Source organism: Notamacropus eugenii, chromosome 4 (assembly GCF_028372415.1).
Source record: "Notamacropus eugenii isolate mMacEug1 chromosome 4, mMacEug1.pri_v2, whole genome shotgun sequence".
Classification (NCBI taxonomy): Eukaryota; Metazoa; Chordata; class Mammalia; order Diprotodontia; family Macropodidae; genus Notamacropus; species Notamacropus eugenii.
The window spans coordinates 78949211-78973155 of NC_092875.1; the positions used below are offsets into that span (position 1 = coordinate 78949211).

General features: G+C 36.0%; 1 protein-coding gene across 14 annotated transcripts in view; it reads right to left on the reverse strand.

Annotated features, from left to right (window-relative positions):
- The window catches only part of SMARCA4 (SWI/SNF related BAF chromatin remodeling complex subunit ATPase 4), a 128145-nt gene that overhangs the window by 71882 nt on the left and 32318 nt on the right, over positions 1 to 23945 (reverse strand). For all 14 annotated transcript variants that reach the window (XM_072602324.1, XM_072602323.1, XM_072602333.1 and 11 more), the window contains 3 exons: positions 17025 to 17157; positions 16134 to 16538; positions 15674 to 15772 (listed from right to left, as the gene is read on the reverse strand). In XM_072602324.1, coding sequence (XP_072458425.1) covers positions 15674 to 15772; positions 16134 to 16538; positions 17025 to 17157 — 637 coding nt within the window. The remainder of the gene's footprint in view (positions 1 to 15673; positions 15773 to 16133; positions 16539 to 17024; positions 17158 to 23945) is intronic.

Here is a 23945-nt window from a genome sequence, read left to right on the forward strand (position 1 = left end):
AATGTGGTATATTATTATGTCACCTGAGTAATGATGAAAAAGTAGAAAGATAGATTTAGATTTGATGTAAAGAGAAAATTTTTTTAAACAAGAAATATCCTAAAGTAAAGCAGATGCCTCATGAGGTAATGAGTTGCCTCTCACCAGAGGATTTAACCAAAGACTACACAACCATTTGTCTGGCATGTGGAAAAGGAGATCACTTCTTCCTTTTGCAAAGTTTGGAATGTTTGGGCTTCTGAGGTCTGTTCAACTGGATACCACTCTATTGGTTCACATGAAATAGACAAAGATTTTGTTAAGACCTTTAGCTCACTTTCTGGGAAAAAGACAGAAAAGAACTGCCTGGGACAAGAAGGCACAGAAGGATTCTCAGATACATCAAATGGAGGAAGCGCCTATACTGACGAGGTCGTGGATCCATTGTGCTATTACTACTCATTATGACACTGCTCTTCCAAAATGCGTAGATCACTGGTTTACAAGCCAAGAAATAATATCATTGAGTCCCTGATATCCCACAGGCCATTAACAAAGAATTCTATCATTCTTAGTTATTTTTGCAAATTTAGTAAAATTAATCAAGATTTCTCTAATTATTGGTGAGTGTGAACAATATGAACAATTTTTCAAGTGGTAATTAACAATTTATGCTTTCTCCTTTGAATGCTATTCATAAAATCAACTCACCTTGGATAAGATAAGCTATAACTAGGAAAAAAAAACTTTGCATCAAATATCTCCAATCATCTCTTAGATATATTTCTATATTGAAGCTATATAGGCAATAAACACGAATATGTAAGACCAAGAGCCATTTCCCAACAGATAAATGGACAAAGTATATGAATAAACAAGTCATAAAGTAATAACTGGACACTACTTAATAACTACATTAAAGACTGCTCTAAATCACAAAAAATAAAAGGAATGTAAATCTCTGAGGTTCCACCTCACACCTAGCAAAGACAACAAAGTAAAATGACAAAGACTGACAATCAGTGTTGGAGGGCAGTGAAAAGATAAGTACATTAATACCCACTGCTGGTGGAGCTAAGATCTGGTCCAACCGTTCTTGAAAACAACTTAGAATTATGCCAAAAAACAATCAAAAATTTTGACCCCAAAATACTACTGCTAGGTATATACCCTAAGGGGGCTAAAGACAGAAACAAAGGTCTCGTTTATAGCATTAATTACTGAAGAGAAATGAAAACATAAGAAATACCTGTCAAGTGGGGAAACAAACTGAAGTATACAACTATAATGGAATATTACTTTGCCATAAGAAATTAACAAAGCAGCAAGAAACCAATATACACACTGACAAAAATAATTTAAGGGAACAGATCAAAAAGAAAATCTCTTTCAGTTTCGACGATCCTATGAATTCTGGGTCATTAATAAGGAATAAGACTGATCCAGAAGAACCAAGAAAATGCATCTTCTTTCCTCCTTTGCAGAGGTGGGGAACTATGCTGTGGGATACTGCCAACACTATGAGAATCTGCTGGTTGTTTTATTTTTTTTATTGTTTTATTATTTGCTAAGAAGAATGGCTCTTGTTAGGTGAGGGATATATGTGCAAATGAAGGTGACAGCTGAGCAATTAAAATGACAATTCTACCTAAATGAATTTATTTATTCAGTGCCATACCAGTGAAACTACCAAAACATTATTTTATGGAGCTAAAAAAAAAAAATAACAATCAATCTGGAAGAACAAAATGTACAGAACATCAAGGGAATTAACAAGAAGAAATGCTAGGGAAGGTGGCCTTGCCATACCAGATCTTAAATTGTATTATAAATCAGCAATCATCAAAACCACTTGGTACTGTCTAAGAAATAGAGGGATAGATCAGTGGAATAGGTTGGGTACACAAGACGCAGTAGCCAGTGACTATGGCAGTCTACTGTTTGATAAACCCAAGGACTCCAGCTTCTGGGGTAAGAACTCATTGTTTGACAAAAACTGCTGGGAAAACTGGAAAACAGTGTGGCAAAAACTGAGCGTACATCAATGCCTCACACCATATACCAGAATAAAGTCCAAATGAGAATATAATCTAGGTATAAAGGCTGATACTATAAACAAATTAGGGGAGCAAGGAATAGTTTGTGAGATTTATGGAGAATGGAGGAATTTATGACCAAACAAGAGATAGAAAACATTATGAAACACAAAATAGATAATTTCGATTACATTAAAAAGAAAAGTTTTTGCATAAACCCAATGCAACCAAGATTAGGAGGGAAAGTGTAAACTGGGAAAGAATCTTTACAACTAGCATCTTGTGATAAGGGTCTCATTTCTATAACATATAGAGAACTGAGTCAAATGTACAAGAATACAAGTCATTCCCCAATTGATAAATGGTCAAAGGATACGAACAGGCATTTTAGAGAAAGAAATTAAAGCTATCTATAATCATATGAAAAAATGTTCTAAATCACTACTGATTAGAAAGATGCAAATCAAAAGAACTCTGAGGTATCACATCACACCTTGGCTAACATGACAAGAGGAAAAGGAAAAATATTTGAAAAGATGTGGGAGAATTGGAATACTATTTCAATATTGGTGGAGCTATGAGTTGATCCAACCATTCCGGAGAGCAATTTGGAACTATGCCCAAAGGGCTATAAAAATGTGCATACCCTTTGACCCAGCAATACAGCTCCAAGGGCTATATGCCAAAGAGATCATAAAAATGGGAAAAGGACCCACATGCACAAAAATATTTACAGCAGCTCTTCTTGTGGTGACCAAGAACTGCAAATCAAGGGGATGCTCATCAATTGGGGAATGGCTGAACAAGCTGTGGTATATGAATGTAATGGAATATTATTGTGCTATAAAGAAATGGCGAACAGGCAGACTTCAGAAAAACCTGGAAAGATTTCTATGAACTGATGTTGAGTGAAGTTAGCAGAGTCAGAAGAACATCATACACAGTAACAGCCATAGTGTATGAGGGCTGTTTAGCCCTTCCCAGCAATGCAAGGACCTAAAACATTTCCAAAGGACTCATGATGCAAAATGAAATCCACATCCAGAGAAAGAACTATGAAGTCAGAATGCAGAATCAAACAGACCATTTCTCTTTTGTCATGTTTTGTTTTTCTCATGGTTTCTCCTATTCGTTTTAATTCTTCTATGCAACATGACTAATGTGAAAATGTGTTTAATAGGAAAGTATGTGTAGAGCTCATAGAAGATTGCATGCCTTCTTGGGGAAGGAAGGGGAGAAAATTTGGAGCTTATGGAAGCGATGGTTGAAAACTGAAAACAAATAAATTAATAAAAATAAAAGAATAATAATAAAAGAATATCAAGAGAATTAATGAAAAGAAACTCAAAGGAAGGTAGCACAGGCATACCAAATTTAAAACTGTATTATAAAGCAGCAATCATCAAAACTATTTGGTACTGGCTAAGAAATAAAAGTGGTGGATCAGTGGAACAGGTTAGGTACATTGGACACAATAGTCAATGACTATAGTAATCTACTATTCGATAAACCCAAAGACTCCAGTTTCTGGGATAAGAACTCACTGTTGTTTGTTTTTTTAAATTAATTTATTTTTAGTTTTTAACATTCACTTCTATAAGATTTTGAGTTTTTAATTTTCTCCCCCTCCTTTTTCCCCCCAAGATGATGCGTGTACAGTCTGATATAAGCTCTTTTTATACATTCATATTACACGTATTTTCGCATTAGAAGAATTAGAACTAATGAGAGGAACCACAAGAACAAAGACACAAAATTAACAAAAGGAAAGCAAATAGTCTGCTTCCATCTACATTCAGACTCCAAAGTTGTTTCTCTGGATGTGATTAGAATTTTCCATCATGAATCTTTTGGAGTTGTCTTACATCTTTACACGCTGACAAGAGCTAAGTCTATCAAAGTCAGTCGTTGCACAGTGTGGCTCTTACTATGTACAATGTTCTTCTGATTCTGTTCATTTCACTCAGCATCAGTTCACATAAGTCTTTTCTGCTTTTTCTCAAGTCTGCCTACTAATCATTTCTTATAGCCCAATAGTATTCCATTAAATTCATATACCACAACTTGTTCAGCCACCCCCCAAATGATGGACATCCCCTCAATTTCCAATTCTTTGCCACCACAAAAAGAGCTTCTGTACAAATATTTTTGTACATGTGGGTCCTTTGGCTCATTTTTATGATCTCTTTGGATACAGAGCTAGAAGTGGTATTGCTGGGTCAAAGGGTATGCATGATTTTATAGCCCTTTGGGCATAAAAGAACTCACTATCTGACAAAAACTGCTGGGAAAACTGGCAAATAGTATTGCACAAACTAGGCATAGTTCAACATCTTACACTGTATACCAAGATAAGGCAAAAAAAAAAAAAGACAAAGACTGAAACGATAAGCAAACTAGGACAGCAAGGAATAGTTTACCTGTCAGATCTATGAAGAAGGGAAGAATTTATGAGCAAATAAGAGATAAAGAACATTAAGAAAACCAAAATGAATAGTTGTGATTACATTAAATTAAAAAGTATTTTCACAAAGCCCTCCCCAAATGAAAGTGACATAAAAATGGATATCAAATAAAATGTAGATTAAAAAAGAAAATTATTCACATCTTTTGCAGAGTAGATAATTATACTTACAGACAGATTTGCATCGGCTCCTTAGAGATTTTGGATGTCAGATATAATACTGACAAAAACTTTCCTGAAACTGGGGTTTTTTGCTTTTCTTTCACTTTAGAAGCAACAGCATTCTGCAGTATAAGATTCTTTTATGTTTTGGATAACAAATCTATCAGTTTTGTCTCCAACAATTTCTTCCATTTATTTAAAAGATATATTTTTCTGCTCTCTACAATGAAGATTATATTATATATTATATTATTATTTTTTGTTGTTATGAGTTTTAAAAACATCAGTCTCACTGGAGCTATTCTATCTGGATCAAACATGTCATTACCCTGATATCCAATTTTCCCAATAATTTATATTGAAGTGATCATTTAGCCAATGCTCTTTAATCCAAGTGTATCAAATACAAACTATACACAGGATACTATTTCTGGATTCATTATTATCTCTCAGCATAGCAGTATGCTGGAATGGGAGGGGCAGCTAGGTAGTACAGTGGATAGAGCACCAGTACAGGAGTCAGGAGGACCTGAGTTCAAATCTCACCTCAGACACTTGACACTCACTAGCTGCGTGACGTTGGGCAGGTCACTTAACCCCAACTGCCTCATCCTGGGTCATCTCCAGTCATCCTGATGAATATCTGGTCACTAATTCAGATGGCTCTGGAGGAGAAGTGAGGCTGGTGACCTGCACAGCCCTCCCTGACTCAAAACAAAGTCAAGTACAAGTCATGTCATCATTTCTTGATGGCATGGTCTTCTTCGGCAACAAAGGACAAACACACACACATGCTGGAATGGGTACCAGATGAAGTCAGGAATACCTGGGTTCAATTTCGACCTCTGACACCTAACATCTATGTGACCGTGGGCAACTCAACATTCTCCCTTAGCCTTAATTTCTTCTAGTAATAAAAATATCTGGATTATATACCTAGCAAGATTATTGTTATGCACAAATGAGATTTTATATATGTGATTTGAGAAATTTATTAAAGCACTATAAAAATCAGTTACTACTACTGTTGTTATTTTTCAATGGTTTCTTTTTATTTTTTTATCTCATACCAGAAATAACTGTTATTTTATTATAGTTTACTTTTAAATCTGGCAGGGAGATTTTCTCTTCAAATTGTTCCCACAAATCTTGATATTCTTTCTCACCTATTTAAAATGATGTTGACCTGATGCTGAATGAAGTGAGAAGAACCAGGAAAACATTGTATATAGTAACAGCAACACTGTGTGATGATCAGCTATGACAGACTAAACTCTTCTTAGCAATACAATGATCCAAGACAATTCCAAAAGACTCATGATGTAAAATGCTCTCCATAACCAGAGGAAGAACTATGGAGTCTGAGTGCAGATTGAAGCACACTAGGTTTCACTTTTTTTGGTTGTTTTTTCTTGTGGCTTGCTTTTCCCTTTTGTTCTGATTCTTCTTTCACAACATGACTAATGTGGAAATATATTTAATGTGATTGTACATGTATAACTATATCAGATTGCTTGCTGTCTTTAGAGAGAGGGTTGGGAGGAAAAGAAAAAAATTTGGAAATCAAAATCTTATAAAAGTGAATGTTCTTGAAAATTATCTTTATATGTAACTGGAAAAAGTACTATGAAATGGGAAAAAGGTAACTGGGAAATATTTCACAAGATAAATAAAATACAACATAAAAAAATAAAATGATGTTCACCAATACTTTTTGTCTTTCTATCAGTGATTTCTGGATATAATTCCCAACAACCCTCCCTCCCCACAAATAAGCCCTGACTTGGAAAAAATATAAGACAAAACTAAATGACACAGTGACTACACTTTAAAGCAGAGGAAGCTTTCACAATCAGTTTCCTAAGGAGTTCTTTTTTTCTCACCTCTTCTCCATTTGCCATCTACTAATCCATACTAATTTGGTAATCATTTTATAAATTTTTCTGTTTTACACTCTTAACAGTAAAAAATGTTCAAACATACTCCCAATGTATGTATATTAATTTATAAATTGTACACAATGCACTACTGTACTAATAATTTTGCTGCACAATTTACACAAAAATAAATTTTAAAGGATGAGATAAAGATGAAATAACATTTGACCACAGAGTTAAACAGGAATGCCAGAAGTTCCTAAGTAAGGGAGTGACATGTTCAAAGATATGCTTTAGGAAAATTACTTCGACAGCTATGTAAAAGATGGATTGAAGAATCAAAATAAGGAGTTTTTTAACTAAGCACCTACAATATGCTAGGCACTGTGATAAGCACTAGGGATGCAGAGAAGGGCAAAAAATAAACAGTTCTTGTGCTCAAGGAGCTGATGTTCTAATGGGGAAAAAAACATGCAAACAACTATACGCACACATACATACATAAAAATAAACTGGAAAGAATATCAGTAGGATAGCACTCTTAAGTGGGGCAGTAGAGTGGTGAGGAAAAAGTTTCTTGCAGAAGGTAGGAATTAAAGCAAGCCAGAGAAGCCAGGAAGCAGAGATGAGAAGGTGGAGTTCTAGGCAAGGGCAACAGCAAAGAAAACTCACAGAAGCTGGGAGATGGGATATGTGAGGAACCAACAGCAAAGAGGTCAATGTCATTGGCTCGTGAAGTATGTGGAGGCAAGTAAGGTGAAAGAAAATTGGAAAGGTAAGAAGGGATCAGGTTATGAAAGACTTTAAAACAGAGGGTTTTATATGTAATTCTGTAGGTAACAGGGAGCCACTGAAGTTTACTCAATTGGGGGTAGGGAGAGGACGAACATGGTCAGATCTCAGCTTTATGAAGATCACTTTGAGAACTTAATGGAGGATACACCAAAGTGGAGAGAGCCGTGAGGGAGGAATGGAAACATTCCAGAAGCCTATTGCAATAGTCCAGGTATAAAGTGATAAGGATTTGCACCAATGTGATGGGTATGGTCAAAGAAGGGGGCGAGCTGGAAGGGACACATACAAGAGATATGGCCAATGTAGGACCAGCAGAATTTGACAACAGACTAGATGTGGGGGTAAGAGACAATGAGGAGCTGAGGAAGACACTTGGGTTTCAAGCCTGAGTGAGTTAGAAGGATGATGGTACCCCTCTTTCCTATTACTATCCATGATTTGCCAAACTCCAATCCAGGATTACATTCACTATTTGCCTCCTATGCTTCTACATTCATGATGTACTGAATGAAGACAGAAGTCACACAACTGTGTTAACTGAGTCCACCATAAATTTGTTATCTAATGTCAACTTGGCCTTCACTACAGCAACACATTTTTTTTACTCCTTTGACCCTGAATCCTTATTACATTCTTCACAAAGGTGGTTTCAGCTTTTGAAAGCCTCCACTACTGCCCTCACCCCTAACAGAGAAACCCATCTCCTATTGTTTAAAAAGTTTATTTAGTATTTTATTATTCTCTATTTACACATAAAAACAATTTCGGACATTTGTTTTTAAAACCTTCTTCTCTCTCTTCCTCCCTCTCCAACCCAAGCAATGTATAATGTGCAGCCACACAAAACATTACCATATTAATCATGTTGTAAATGAAAAAGCCAAGAAATGAAAAGTCAAGAAAAATAAATAAAAATATATTTAATATATTTATATTATTTTACATATATACATATATATGTAAAAATAAAACTTAAAAAATTAAAAAAATAAAGTTAAAAAAATATGCTTCAATCTGTATTCAGACATCAGTTCTTTCTTTAGGGATGGACAGCATTTCATCTCCAATTTTAAAGAGAAAATAAAGCCAGCAGAAGTAAACTCCCTCTTCTCCCCTACATCTTAAAATCCCTTGACATCATCTCCCATTATTTAATTTACTGCAATCTCTGATAAAAGTCATCTTTATCTCACTGACAAGGCCAACTCTACTTGTACCCTTGATCCAACGAACTGTCTCCATGATTTCTCCCTCCTATCTCTGCCTCCTGGCTAAAATCCTTTCACCTACAAGAAGGCTTTCCTCATCTCCCTTAACGCTAGCACCTTCCTTCTATTACTTACCTGCAATTTATCCTGCATATATCTTGTTTGTACATATTTATTTGCATGTTGCCTCCTCTACTAAACTATGAGCTCTTTAACAGAGGGGACTGTCTTGCTTTTCTTTTTTTAATCCAAATACTTAATGAGTGCTTTTTCTAAGTAATTTGAATTATTGGAATAGCCACCTAATTCACCCTTCTTTCTATCTTCCATATAAGAGTAGCTAGCATTTATATGGGGCTTTAAGGTTTACAAAACACTTTACATCTATTACCTTGTTTCATTCTGGTAACAGCCCTGGGAAGTGGATTCTATTATTATCACTCTCATTTTAAAGACAAGAAAACTGAGGCAGACAGTACTTAAGTAACTTATCTAAGGCCACACAGCTAGAAGCTGAGACAAGATTTGAACTCAGATTTTCCTCACTCCAGTACTCCATCCACTGTGTCACCTAGATGCCTTTCTACATATAATGCCAAATTGCAAACAAAAGTACGCCCATGAAACTTTTCTTCTAAATAAGTTCAAGTGGCTTGTAATTACCTAAAGAATCCAATACAGTTTCTCTGTCACATAAATCCTTCACAACCTGGATTTGGCTTATCTTTCCAGGCTTATTACCCATTACTCCTCTGCAAAATGGTCTCCTTACTACTATATGCATGACATTCCATTCCCTAGATGTAGGCCTGTACAGAATGTTCCTCAAGCTTAGAATACACTCTTCTTCCCTTTCTTAACCAGATTCCTTGACCAGATACAAGAGATGATGAAGAGGGAAGAATCAAGGATGATTTGAGAGGATGTAAACTTGAATGACTGGGAAAAGGCAATATAATGAATGGCAAAATGGTAACACCATTCACAAAAATAGAGAAGGTTTATAGAATTTAAGAAGACAGAACAAAAATAGTTAATAGGGTTAAGCAGGGAGGTAGAAAGTGCACTGAGCTATTCCCAACGAGTTTAAATCACCAGGCCTAGATAACTAAAGACTTGGGTAACAGAACTGAACAAGAGTACTAAGTCATTGTCTGTGACATCTGAAAAATTGTAGAAAACTGAAGAGAAACTAAAGGTTTGGAAAAAGACAAACATCCCAACTTTCAAGAAAAGGAAGAGAACAGAGCCTGCAAAAATTATGAGCTAGTGAGCCTAACTTCAATGGCATGCTATTAAAATGATGATTTGTGATATGTTTTTAGCTTTTCTAGCTCCAGAAAGTAATAATAGTTTAGTTAGTATGGCACCAAATAAGTTAACTTGGTTAGCTTTAATATTTTTGTTATATTGGTTCATCCTGTTGCTGTCATTGTCATCTTTCCCTTGTGTCTAACCTTTGTGACCCCTTGGGTCACCAACACAGGGAAGAGTAAGGAGATACATGTGCTTAAGCACTTCCCAACGCCTCAGGTGTTAGGACTTAGGGGGTAAATACAGAGGGATAAATTCTGTAGCAAGTAACAGCAATATGGCTCAGATCCCACGACCAGATCAGAATACTGGTTCCAGCCTCCAGCCCAATATAAACAGAACAAACCCTGAGCATGTACAAAAATATTTATAGCTCTTTATGGGGTAACAAAGTAGGGGAATCTGAGAGGGGTACTCATCAATTAGAGAATGGCTGAAAAAGTTAAGAAATGATTAAAAGGATAGCCTCTGAGAAACCTAGTATGACTTCTATGAAATGATGCAGAGTGAAGTGACTAGAACCAGGAAAACAATTTATACAAAGACAACAATATGGTAAAGAAAAAAACTGAACAAATCAGGGAAATCGGATGAGTGTAATGACCAACCACAATCCCAGAAGACTAATGAAAAAACAGGCTATCCACTTAAGTGAAAGAGAAGTGAAGGACTTACAAGTGTAGAATGAGATGTGGTTTTTCACATGATTAGTGTGGAAATTTGTTTTGCATGACATACATGTTTGTTACAAAGATGTTTTTCTTTTGTTCTCCATGGAGTGTGTGTTTGTGGGGAGTGTTAGAAGTGAATTTTTGCTGACTGTAAAAGATAGTTTTTTAAAAAATTAAGGTACGTAAACATGCAGAATACTACTGTGCCATAAAAAATAACAAAGAGAATAATTTCAAAGAAATCTATGAAGGAGTGAAATGAGCAGAACCAATTCATACAGTAACAACATAATAAAAAGAAACAATTCTGAAAGACTTAAAAACTCTGATCAATGTGATGAATGACCATTTTCCCAGAAGACTAATAATGAAGCAGGTTGCCCAGCTCCTTGACAGAAACCTTGATGATGGACTCAAGATGCAAAATGAAGCATACGTGGGTAACTGATTTTCTTGATTATGCATATTTGTTATAAAGGTTTTGTTTTCCTTTTTTAATGGAGATGGGAGAAAAGATAAAATGCTTATAAATGGAAAAAAAGTATTTAAAAAAAAGAAATAATCACAAAGACAGCATGGAGTTATCAAACTAAAAGCTCTTATCAGACTAAACTCATCCCTTCTTTGAGGAATGGTGACTAAAGGGGTTTATCAAGATAATATCTCTATCTCTTTTTGCTGGGCTGGGTTGGCAATAAGCAGAAAAAACAATTATTTACACACGTTTAAATGCCAACCATAGGGGTTCGCACTCTTGCTAGAGGATACAGGGAACCAATGATGTTTCTCAAGTAGGAAAATGATACCATCAGACTTATGCATTAAGAATATTTGCTACAGTGGGCAACGCCAATCAGGCACCTGTACTAAATAAATTAGGTATAAAGATGGTAAGCCTTGGGAAGCAAGAGAGGATGGTAGTGAACTATCCCAGGCTAGAAATGAAATAAGTCAAAAGTTCAGGAGCAGGACTGGGTCTGTGAGAAGCTCCTTCACTTCCAGGCTCAGTGAGATGGAGAGACTCAATCTTAAAAAATAAAAATAAAAAAAAATTTAAATTAAATCTGGCAGCTATGTAGAAGGAGGATTAAGGTTTTAAAGTGCTTTCCTTAACCACAACCCTGTACAATTAGGCTGTGCCAGTACTGCTATCCCCACTTTACAGACAAGAAAACTGAGGCCCTGATAGATTCAATGATTTAACCCAAGATCACAAAGCTATTAAATGCCTGGTACAGGATCTGAATGCATCTTCCTAACTCCAAGTGCAGCCTTATCTAATATGCTATGTTGCACAACACTGTCCCAAATGTAGACCCACAGTACTAAGCAAAGTGGACCACTCTATCCCCTTGACAGTTTTTTTTTTTCCCAATACAAACTTGGTTTTATCTTTGAAGTAATACAAATTTGTTTCTTAAGTATGAACATATTTAGTACGGTTTGATCTCATTTTTGTTGAGGCTGGCATCCTGTGAATCCCTATAGCCTAGACTGTATGAATCTTTGTCAATATAGTCCAATTTCTTAAGATACCCTTCCCCAAGCAGGTGGTTAGTGGTATAGCTTGGGAATGTGCCATGATTAGAGAGTTCTTTGACAGTTCTTTACTGAAGCTGTGAACAGCATTAGTTCTTCTGGCTACCTTTTTCTATGAATTAACTGTTCTGAGCCCAAAGGCTAACCTTCACATCTAGCCCTATAAATGTTTGTTGCCCTAGATTTCTCTCACTGTTCTAGCCTGCTGAGATTTTTTTTATTCTGCCATTCATTGCTATTTCTCCCCCTACGTTTCCTTTTATCTGACAAAGTTAATGGTTTCTTCTAAGTTGTTGATAAAAATATTTCCTAGCACAGGGACCAAAAACAGATTTTGTCCCTAGAATTCTCTTTCTAGGTTGAAACTGGTCCACTGTTGTTGCTGCATTGTTTTCAGTTGTGTCTGACTCTTCATGAGCCCATTTGTGGTTTTCTTGGCAAAGATACTGGAGTAATGTACCATTTCCTTCTTTAGCTCATTTGACAGATGAGGAATCTGAGGCAAATAGGGTTAAATTACTTGGACTGGGTCACACTGCTAGCGTCTGAGGCCAGATCTGAACTCAGGTATTAATGACTCCAGGCCCAGCACTCTATTCACTGTACCACCTACCTGCCCCACTGACCCATTACTAACTTTTTAAATCTAGTCATTCCACCAGTTCTTAATTTAACTGTATTTTCCTGTAGCTCACAGCTATTTATCTTACCCATAATGACAATAAAATAGATTTTGTCAAGTGCCTTGTTGAAATCCAAATACAACAGGTCCACAAGGTTTTATTTTGATGCTAACATTATTTGATTTTTTGGAGCCATGCTTTCTCTCCCTTGTCATGAACTGACAAGGACAAAATACTGCCTTCTTAGCAGTTTATTTACTATCATAAAACTTCAATTGTCAAGTCCTTGTGAAGGTATGACACTGAACATATAACTGTCCAAAACCTGTCTACAAATGACACCCTTCCTAAAGCAGAACAAAATAAGTCTACCCTCATGCAACTTATGGTATAAGCAGCAGCTGCAGCTACAGAACAAAGTGCTTTCAAAGACACCTTGCAATTTATTCTACTACTCAGAATCTCTAAACTCAGATACAGCCACCATAACTTTAGTATGTAGCCCCACAAGCTAAGGCCCTTTATATCCATCACAATGAAGCAACCATTATTAGTAAAAAGAAAATGTTTTACTCAATTATTCCCTAGAAAGATTAAGAACTTTATAATACAATTTGAGATCTGGTAGGGCTAGGCCACCTTCCCTAGCATTTCTTTTCATTAGTTCCCTTGGACCTTCTGTTCTTCCAGATGAATTTTGATATTATTTTTTCTAGCTCTAGAAAATAACTGTCTGGTAGTTTGATTGGTATGGCACTGAATAAGTAAATTAATTTAGGTAGAATTGTCATTTTTATTATATTAACTCGGCCTACCCACGACAACTGATGCTTTTCCACTTACTTAGACCTGACTTTATTTGTGAGAAAAGTGTTTTGTAATTGTGTTCATATAGTCCCTGGGTTTCTTTTGGCAGATAGACTCCCAGATATTTTATAGTGTCTACTGTAGCTTTACATGGGATTTTTCTTTCTATCTCTTGCTGTTGGGCTTCGTTAGTAATATATAGAAGTGCAGATGATTTATCTGAGTTTATTTCGTATCCTGCAACTCTGCCAAAGTTGTTTGTTATTTCAAGTAGTTTTTTACTTGATTTTCTGGGATTCTCTAATTATATCATCATATCATCTGCAAAGAGTGATAACTTAGTTTCTTCTTTGTCTATTCTAATTCCTTCAACTTCTTTTTCTTCTTTTATTACTACAGCTAGCATTTCTAATACCATACTGAATAACAGTGGTGAAAATGGACATCCTTGCTTCACCCCTGATCTTATTGGAAATGCATCTAGCTTGTCCCCGTTGTATATAATGCTTGCTGGTGGTCTTAGGTAGATACTGCTTATTATTTTATGGAAAAGCTCCATTTATTCCTATGCTTTCCAGTTTTTCAATAGGAATGGGTATTGAGATAATCATGTGGTTTCTGTTAGTTTTGTTGTTATGATCAATAATGCTAATAATTTTTCTAATACTGAACCAGCCCTGCATTTGTGGTATAAATCCTACCTGATCATAATGTATTATTCTCGTGATAAGTTACTGTATTCTTTTTGCTAATATCTTATTTAAAATTTTTGCATCTATATTCATTAGAGAAATTCGTCTATAACTTTCTTTCTTTCTCCGTTTTGACTCTTCCTGGTTTAGGTATCAGAACCATATTTGTATCATAAAAAGAATTTGGGAGGACTTCTTTGGCAATTTTCCCAAATAGTTCATATAGTATTGGAATTAACTGTTTTGATAAATCCATTTGGCCCTGGAGATTTTTTCCTAGAGAGTTCATTTATGGCTTGTCCAATTTCCTTTTCTGAGATGGAGTTATTTCAGTACTCAACTTCCTCTTCTGTTAATCTGGGCAATTTATATTTTTTTAAAATAATCATCCATCTCATTTAGATTGTCGAATTTATGGGCATACAGTTGGGCAAAGTAATTTCTAGTTATTGTTTTATTTCCTCCTCAATGGAGAAACAATGAACAGGAAGACTTCAGAGAAGCCTAGAAAGACATATATGAACTGATGCTTAGTGAAAGGAGCAGAACCAGGAGAACTTTGTACACAGCAACAACCACAGTGTGCAAGGCATTTTTCTGGTAGACTTAGTACTTCATTGAAATGCATGGACTTAAAAAAATTTCCAATGCACTCCAGAGGCAAAACACCTTCCACATCCAGAGAAAGAACTATGAAATTGGATCACAGACAGAAACAGATCATTTTCTTTTGTATTACGTTTTGTTTTATGGTTTCCCCCATTCATTTTAATTCTTCTATGTAACATGTTATTTCAACGTGTAGAACCTACATAACATTGTACACCATCTCAGAGAGGGAAGGGGGGACTAAAGGGGAGGGAGTGGAAAAAAAAATCTAAGATACATGGAAATGACTGTCGAACACTGAAAACAAATAAAATAATTCAATTAAAAAAAAAGACTAAACTTTCTTTTAATTGTTTCTTGACTCTATTTATACCTTCGGATTCAGAGTAACCAATTATCTGGAGAACAGTTCTAATGGACTCTACAAGAGGGATTCTTAATCTTTTTCTGTTTCATGGATGCCTTAGTAACCCTTCTCAGAATTATTTTTAAAAATACAAAATAAAATGCATAGGATCACAATGGAAATCAATTATATTGCAACAACAGGGTTAAGAACTCTTGCTCTAAAAGAAAACCTTACAATACCCTTTCTAGGATAATGTCTCTTTACCTAAGTTGCAAGTTTTGGAGAATCCAAGGAACCAGAAACTTACAATAGTTTTAAAAAAAACAACCAGAATGCAAAAAATACAGAAAGCAAATTCTAGGTCTTTTAGAAACTGCAAAGGCTTAACTACTGGAGAAACTAGCTACATAAAAAAAAATTTCACTTGAGGCTGGTTTCACTCACCACCATTTTTCTTTCTATCCAGTCTACATGCCTCCATTATGCTTATTCTTGCAGTAAAAAATTACAATACAAAGGCTTTGTCAAAAGAAGAACACAAGTGTTACCTTCAGGCCAGGGCTTTGGGGGTCCACCAGGAGGCTGTCCAGGCATTCCTGGGGGAACTCCTGAGGGTCCAGGAGGGGGCATGTTTGGCCCTCCCATACCTGTAAATAGTGGGAAGGAAAGATATTTTAAAACTCTATGTATGGGTAAAGTGGGGGCAGCTTTGTTTCCAAATATATATGTGGGCAGATGACAAAGTAACGAATGCAATGGAGTCATAATTCCTTTAACTCTGTGCTGACAGAGCTCTGTAAGGCATATGAACAAGTACCCTTTAATGAGGTCCACTGGAGGGCACTACTAAAAGGCTGCAGGGATTAGCGGTGAATGGATGATTAAACAAACAGCAAAATAAAGACAGACAGAAGCGCTTTTGTTTATTAATTGTCCCCCTTCCCCCACTGTGGGCCATTCTAGGCTATTCTCCAAATAAGAGAAGCAATACAGGCAGTCAACACTCACCATGAGGTCTGTTATAATTTGGAGGTGCGGGTCCTGGACCAGGCCCAGGTCCAGGTCCTGGTCCTTGTCCTGGTCCTGTTCCAGACACAGAGGGTGGAGGTAGTGTTGGCATTTGCTGCTGCATTCCTGGCATTGGTCTTTTTCCCTGCACTGCCATCTGCAGGTGATCTGGTAAAGGCTGCCCTCTGGCCAGCATTTTATAAGCCATAATTTGAGCTCTGAGCTGATGCAGCTGGTTTTGATTAAAAGGCGTTGGGCCACGGTTTTGTTGTCCTAATGCTTGTGGGTCACTACCATCTAACGGTACCCCACCAGGACCAGATGACATCTGAGGGGCTGAAGATGGGCCATTAGCTGGAACAGGACTTGAGGCATGCTCAGAGCCACCCAGAGGAGAGGGATAACCTATGGAGAAATGAAATGCTAAATTCATTCATTCAATGCTAAATTCAACATTTCTCAAGATATTTAAGAAAAACAGTATTTTTTCTAAAATTCTAAAGTATAGTGGGGGAATGACCTGAGTCATCTTTGACAGTTCCTCTAAAATCTTTAATGCTATAAGCATAAAGACGATATTCTTATACACAGGCTATTATTAAATAATATGAAAAAGGTCATTTCACAGACCAATAATTAGTAATGTTTTAATGAGGAGACACAAAACTCAAAATAGCTGTTGCTCAAAACAACTTTATCTTCTATCCATGTGACAAGGTATGGCTATCAAAACCTATATTCAGAAGGAAAATGACAAGCTGAAAAATCTCTGTCATATCAAAATCATCAAAGAGATCTCACTACAGGGTATATACAGCTTTACTATTGTGAATATATAAACATCAATGGGGGGAAAGGTTGAGGGGAAGGGCCTTATGAGAAAAACAGTACCTTGAGAATGCTGATCCATTGGGCTTGGAGGAGGCCCCATCCCTGCATGTCCCCCAGACCTCATTCCCATCCCTTTCATCTGGTTATATCGTGGATCATCCGACATTCCCTTCTCATGCATGGAATCCATTGGCTATAATTTTAAAAAGCAACAAAGCACCATCTTTGTCAGATAAGTCACTTGATATTAAACTGAATCATTATTACCAACGCACACTTCTGGAAGAGCATGATGTAACAGACTGTATGCAAATCTATGGGTGTTCCAACCACAACAGACTTAATAATTATTTGAAAAAGCATACTACACATCTAATGAGGTAAACAATATAAAGCAATATATGATAAATACCAAATTAGTGGCACAGAGGAAAAAGGCTAGTTTAGAAAGAGACAGGATTACTGAGAAGGTTAAAAAAGAAAGTGGAAGCTGAAATCGGTCTTGAAGGCAGAGCCTAGGAAAGGCATTCCTTCCTGGTAGGGAAAACAGTATAAAGAAGCAGAAAAGATTCACGGGGGCAAGACTACAGGAGAATAATGAAGATCCAACCTCAAACTTTTACTGATGTGATCACAAACAACTCTCTTGGAGCCTCATGCTACTTATATATAAAATGGGAATAATACTTGTGCTTCCTCTTCTTAAAGAATTGTGAGGAATGAGTTTTGTGAAAACCTTAAAGCCCTCCCTGATGTGAACTACGAGACAAGTAAGGTACAAATTATGATGGGCACCAATGTCAGGCTGAGCAAGGTGGACTACTCCATTGTCATGTGGAGCTACTAAAGGTTTCTTGGGGAAGAGGAAAACAGGACAATGAGAGTGGATTAATGGCAACATCTACAAAGTAATGATTGAGAAGACAAATATGGCAGCTGTGTATAGAAGGTTTTGAGGGAGGGAAAAAAATGGAAGCAAAAAGATTAGTAAGACTGTTACTACAAGAACGCTTGTGTAAGATAATAAGGACATTGACTGGGATGGTAGACTTGGTGACATAAAGGAGGACATAGCTTCAATAAATATGGTGACAGAAGACAAAAATGAATACAACCGGAATTAAATTAAAAGGAAAGATAAGGGAGAAACTTGTTTTAAGCATGACTATTGAACCAGATACCACATAGGGCAGGAGATATGACATAAAATGAAAGCATCAGATATATGCAGTAATTTGGGGGAGAAAATAATGGGGAAAAGGAGCAGAAATGATACTTGCAAAAATGATACTTACAGGTTTGGATGTCCATATACTAATGCACAGAATAAAGATAATAATCGAAGTGAGCTAGAAATTGTACCTTGGGGCAACTTCTAGGCATCATATATTTGAAGAGATACAATTCATATTGTATCATATTCACAACTAGAACAAGTAACGGAACAGTAAACATTGTTTAAGAAGATGATAATAGGTAGAAGGGAGGGGAAGTGATTGTACACTAAAATTCTACTCATAAATGTTTGTTAATAGAAAAAAAAAGCTTAAAAAGAGGATATTCACCTGTGTGGGAAATCCACAAAGTTGTAAGGAAGCCTGCATGAACATATGACACACAAAGGAAGAAGAAACGAACATAATACAGTACTGTATTATACTACAGGCCACTAGACCCGTTGCAAGAACTGAATGATACATTCTGTATACATCACAAAACTAACACAGATGTGTTAGTTCACTGTGATGAAGATACTTCAATTACCCAGATATATACTGGCCTTTACCTCTACTAAAAGTATAGCAACTGATAAATTCTTTAATTGAATGTCTTAACATTTCATTTTTCAGAAAAGTGACAGAAAATACAAAGATTACTGGTAATGGTAGACTGGTTTCTGACCAAGAATGAAAGCATCTAGGTTGGGAAAAGTACAACACTGACATTGTAAATGTCAAATGATGACAATTTTTTGGAGACAGTTGCTGTTACCATTGACATGATGCATGAAAGATGCTAGGCAGAGTCTGAAATCTTACACACACAGAGCAAGCAGGCATGCACTCTCTCCTGAAGGAAGATTTTTTAAAAAAAATTCAAAAAGGACAAGGAGGACCCCATGGATTAAGTGAAGCTTAAGAAGGGCAGGAAGCATTCAACAAGGAAATTTTGATGAGATACAACTGATTCTGATGAGGAAGAAGAACTACCAAAATAACCAAATGTGGATAAATAAGGAATTCACCAAAGATTTCCTTTTTAACAAGGAAATATAAAAGAGATAGTAGTGAGGCCAGTTAACAGGATGAACACAAAAAAGTAGTACCAGTGAGACATTAGATTTGAATACCATTTACTACATAAGTTCCAAACTGTTACATAACCTTAATATTAAGAGATCACAAATTTTAAAAGTTTGAAGAGAACCAGATCAGGGAAATTTCATAGCTATTGATAAGAGGAGAATTATTTTTAAAAATTTATTTTTCTCAATCATATATAAAAATTTTTTTCAAATATTCATTTATTAAAATTTTGAATTCCAAAATTTCATCTTCCTCCCCTTGAAAAGGCAAGCAATTTGATACTGACTCTAAGTTATGCAAAGCATATTTCCATATCAGCAATGTTGTGAAAGAAAACAGACCAAAAAACCAAAAACAAATTCAAGAAAATAAAGTAAAAAAATGCTTCAAAATGCATTCAGACTCTCTGGAGGCAAATAGTATTTTTCATTCTAAGTCTTTTGGAATCATCTTGGATCAATATATGGCTCAGAACAGCTAAGTTATTCACTGCTGATCACCGTACAGTATTGCTATTACTATGTACAATGTTCTCCTCACCGCACTATACATCACTTCATATAAGTCTTTCTAGGTTTTTCTGAAACCTTCCTTCTTATCAATAAACATGTTCAGCCACTTCCCAGCTGATGGGCATCACCTCCATTTAAAATTCTTTGCCACTGCTACATACATTTTTGTACATGTGGATCTTTGTCCTTTTTCTTTGATCTCTTTGGGAAAGAGATCTAGTAGTGGCTGTTGTTGGATAAAAAGATACGCACAGTTTTATAGTCCTTTGTGCAGTTCCTAAATTACTCTCTCTAGCATGGTTGGTTCCATTCAAAACTCCACCTGCAGTGCATTAGTGTCCCAATTTTCCTATATCTCCTCCAACACTGATCATTTATTTTGTCACATTAGCCAATCTGATACTGTGAAATGGTACCTCAGAGTTGCTTTAATGTACATTTCTCTTATCAGTACTGATTTAGTATATTTTTTCATATGACCATAACTTTGACTTCTTCTGAAAACCGCCTCTTCATATTCTTTGATAATTTACCAACAAAGAAAGGGGAGAGTTCTTAACCAAAGAAATGTTAGAAGCAATCACAAAAAGTAAAACATATAACTTTGGTTACATGAAACTGAAAAGTATCAGTATGCAGTAAAACAGCAATATTGTAACAATGATCAACTGTGAATGACTTCGCTACTCTGAAGTTTAATTTTTTCACTTTATTTTTCTCGCTTTTTGGGGGGCAATACGGCCAATATGGAAACATTTTACACAATTTCATGTGTATAACTGATATACTGCTTGCCTCCTCAATGAGACAGGAAAGGGCTGTGGACGAGAGAATTTGGAATTCAAAATTTTTTTAAATGTTAAATAATTTTTTGAAAAAGAAATGCAAAGAGAGGGGTGAAGCCAAGATGGCAGAGTAGAAGGACCAACCTGCTGTAATTCTTCCCACAACGCCCATAAAATATCTTTAAAAACGACTGAACAAATCCTAGAGCAGCAAAAGCCCCAAATGACAGAGTGAAACAGATTTCCAGCCCAAGGCAGCCTGGAAGGCCAACAGGAAAGATCTATCGCACTGGGCTCAGAGTGGAGTGTAGCCCATGGAGCCAGCCTTGGGCTCAGCATGGACAAGACCATAACAGGCTTCAGGGTGCAGAATCCTGGGCAGCAGCTGCAGTTCCCAGGTTCCTCAACCCACAAACTCCAGAGACAGCTTCAAAGGTCAGTGAGAAAGCTCTTTCACCTGGGTGAGAAGGGAGCAGGGTCCCATCCTAGTCCCAGCCTCAGGCTAGGCTGGAGGCAGTTGTGGAGAGGGAACCCTACTTGCAGATCCTGGGCAGGAAAGCTTGTGGTTGCTCCCAGACCAGAGCACAGGCCAGGAGAGGAGTAAACACCTCTCTCTTGATTGTGCCACCTTGGAGGAACTGAAAACTTACAGGTCCTTAGAGTATACCCTCCACTTGACAAAGGACTCAACAGTCAAGTAACTAGCTGGGAAAATGCCCAAAAAAGGGGAAAAAATGACTATAGAAGATTACTTTCTTGGTGAATGGATATTTTCCTCCATCCTTTTGGATGAGGAAGAATAAGCATACTGTTAGAGGAAGACATCAAAGTCAAGGCTTCTTGATACAAAACCTCCAAAAAAAATCTGCAATGGTCTCAAGCCATGGAAGAGCTCAAGAGATTTTGAAAAGAGAGATGGAGGAAAAATTGGGAAGAGAAATGAGAGCAATGCAAGAAAATCACGAAAAGTGAAACAACAGCTTGCTAAAGGAGACCCAAAAAAATGCTGAAGAAAATAACACTTTTAAAAATAGACTAACCCAAATGGCAAAGGAGGTCCAAAAAGCCAATGAGGAGAAAAATGCTTTAAAAAGTAAAATTAGCCAAATGGAAAAGGAGATTCAAAAGCTCACTGAAGAAAATAGTTCTTTAAAATTTAGAATGGAACAGAGGGAAGCTAATGACTTTATGAGGAACCAAGCAATTACAAAACAAAATCAAAAAAATGAAAAAATGGAAGATAATGTGAAATATCTCATTGGAAAAACAATTGACCTGGAAAACAGATCCAGGAAAGACAATTTAAACATTATGAGGCTACCTGAAAGCCATGATGAAAAAAAGAGCCTAGACATCATGTTTCATGAAATTATCAAGGAAAACTGCCCTGATATTCTAGAATCAGAGGGTAAAATATTGAAAGAATCCACCAATCACCTCCTGAAAGAGATCTGAAAAGAAGAATTCCTAGGAATACTGCAGCCAGATTCCAGAATTCTCAGGTCAAGGAGAAAATATTGCAAGCAGCTAGAAAGAAATAGAAGACTTTCAAGCATTCCTGATCAAAAGACCAGAGCTGAATAGAAAATCTGACTTTCAAACACAAGAATCAAGAGAAAGTATGAAGAGAAACAAAAATGTTTAATTGTGGCAAATAAAGACAAAAGCCCTTTAATAATATTTCTCTACCATCACTGCTCTATGTGTAGTTAAGTGTGAATATTAATTTTTAAAATTAAGCACAAACAAATGTAATTTCATACTAGGGCTAGGATTTATTTGATAAATTATTAGCAATATTTATTTATATTTTAGGACAAAAATATTTTTCAGTTATGGATAAAGTGGCTAAATTTAGACAGAAAAGGCAAAAATAATGATGACAATATGGCAGTCTGTGCTACCAGGTTGTAGTACACCTAACTTGACAAGTAGAAGAAAATATGTCAAATAATTTTTGCAACATGGATTTACTTCTAATAATGATGATGGTGTGGAAAAACCTTTTTGCTTAATTTGTAATGAAGTTTTGGCTGTGGAGAACATGAAACCAGCCAAACTAAAATGACATCTTAATACCAAGCATGCAGCATATTGCAATAAACCAAAGGAATATTTTGAACAACTTTTAAAATCTTCAAATGCGAAACAATGTTTTGAGAAATTTGCTCATCCACAAAAAGTTTTTACCTGTAAATAAACAAGCACATCCATCTATTATTCATATGCAAATTTGCTTGTCTTTAATAAATGGTAAAATCGTATGTAATGTCAAAGAAGTTTTAAAAATAAATTTCTTTATGATTTAAAAAAAAGAAAAAGAAATGCAAAAAGGGGATGGGTGGGTGGAAGAAAGATCTTGGTAATATGTAAAACAAAATACGTGGAAGAAAAGAGAAGTGGTTAAATGGGGGAAAATGTTTGCATCTAATTTGTCTACTAAGGGTGCGTGTGTGTGTGTGTGTGTGTGTGTGTGTGTGTAACTACCTTAAATATGAGACCAACAGTTATCCCTCAATAAATAAGTGGTCAAAGGATGTGAAAACATTTCTCTATAGAACTGCAAATTATTAACAACAATATGAAAGATTGTTCCTACTCACTAATAACAGAAATGTAAATGAAAACAACTTTCAGCTTTCACCTCATACCAACCAAATGAGAAAAATTACATGACAGTACTCAATATGGGAGGGGGGGACACTAATGCATTGCCGATAAACTGATCCAAACACTCTGGAAAGCAAGTTGAAATTATCTGAAAAGAATGATTAGAATGTCCATACTCTTTAAATTCAGAAGTTTTACAGTTAAGTATATACCACTCAAAGAAGTCAATGACAATAAGAATGGCCCTATAAACACCCAAATGTTTAAAGAAGGACTTCTCAAAGTAGCAAAGAACTAAAAACAAAGTAGATATCCATCATCTTCTGACTGGCTAAACAAACTGTGGCACTTGACTAAAATGGAATGTTATTGTGCTATAAAAAATGATAAATGTGATGAATACAATAGGAAGACTCACATGAACAATGTGAAGTAGGCCAAGGAAACAAGAAACATGACCACAATGGAAATGACAAGAACAACAACACAAATCAAAACCGAATACTGGAAAATTATAATGACCAAGTCTGTCCCCCAAGTAGAGTTCTAAGATACTTATCCCCTATATTTTTGTAGAAGTGGGGGCCTATGGATATGTTGGTTAATTCTGCTATACTTTATCATAAGAGATTTCTCTTTGGGAGAGGATGGAAAGAAAAGACACAATGGGAGAAATGTAGGTGATATAAAAATAATATTTCAATAAAAAGTTTATTTTAAAAATGTGAAAAGTAACTCCAAATCTTAGAAATGAAAACTCAAAACTCT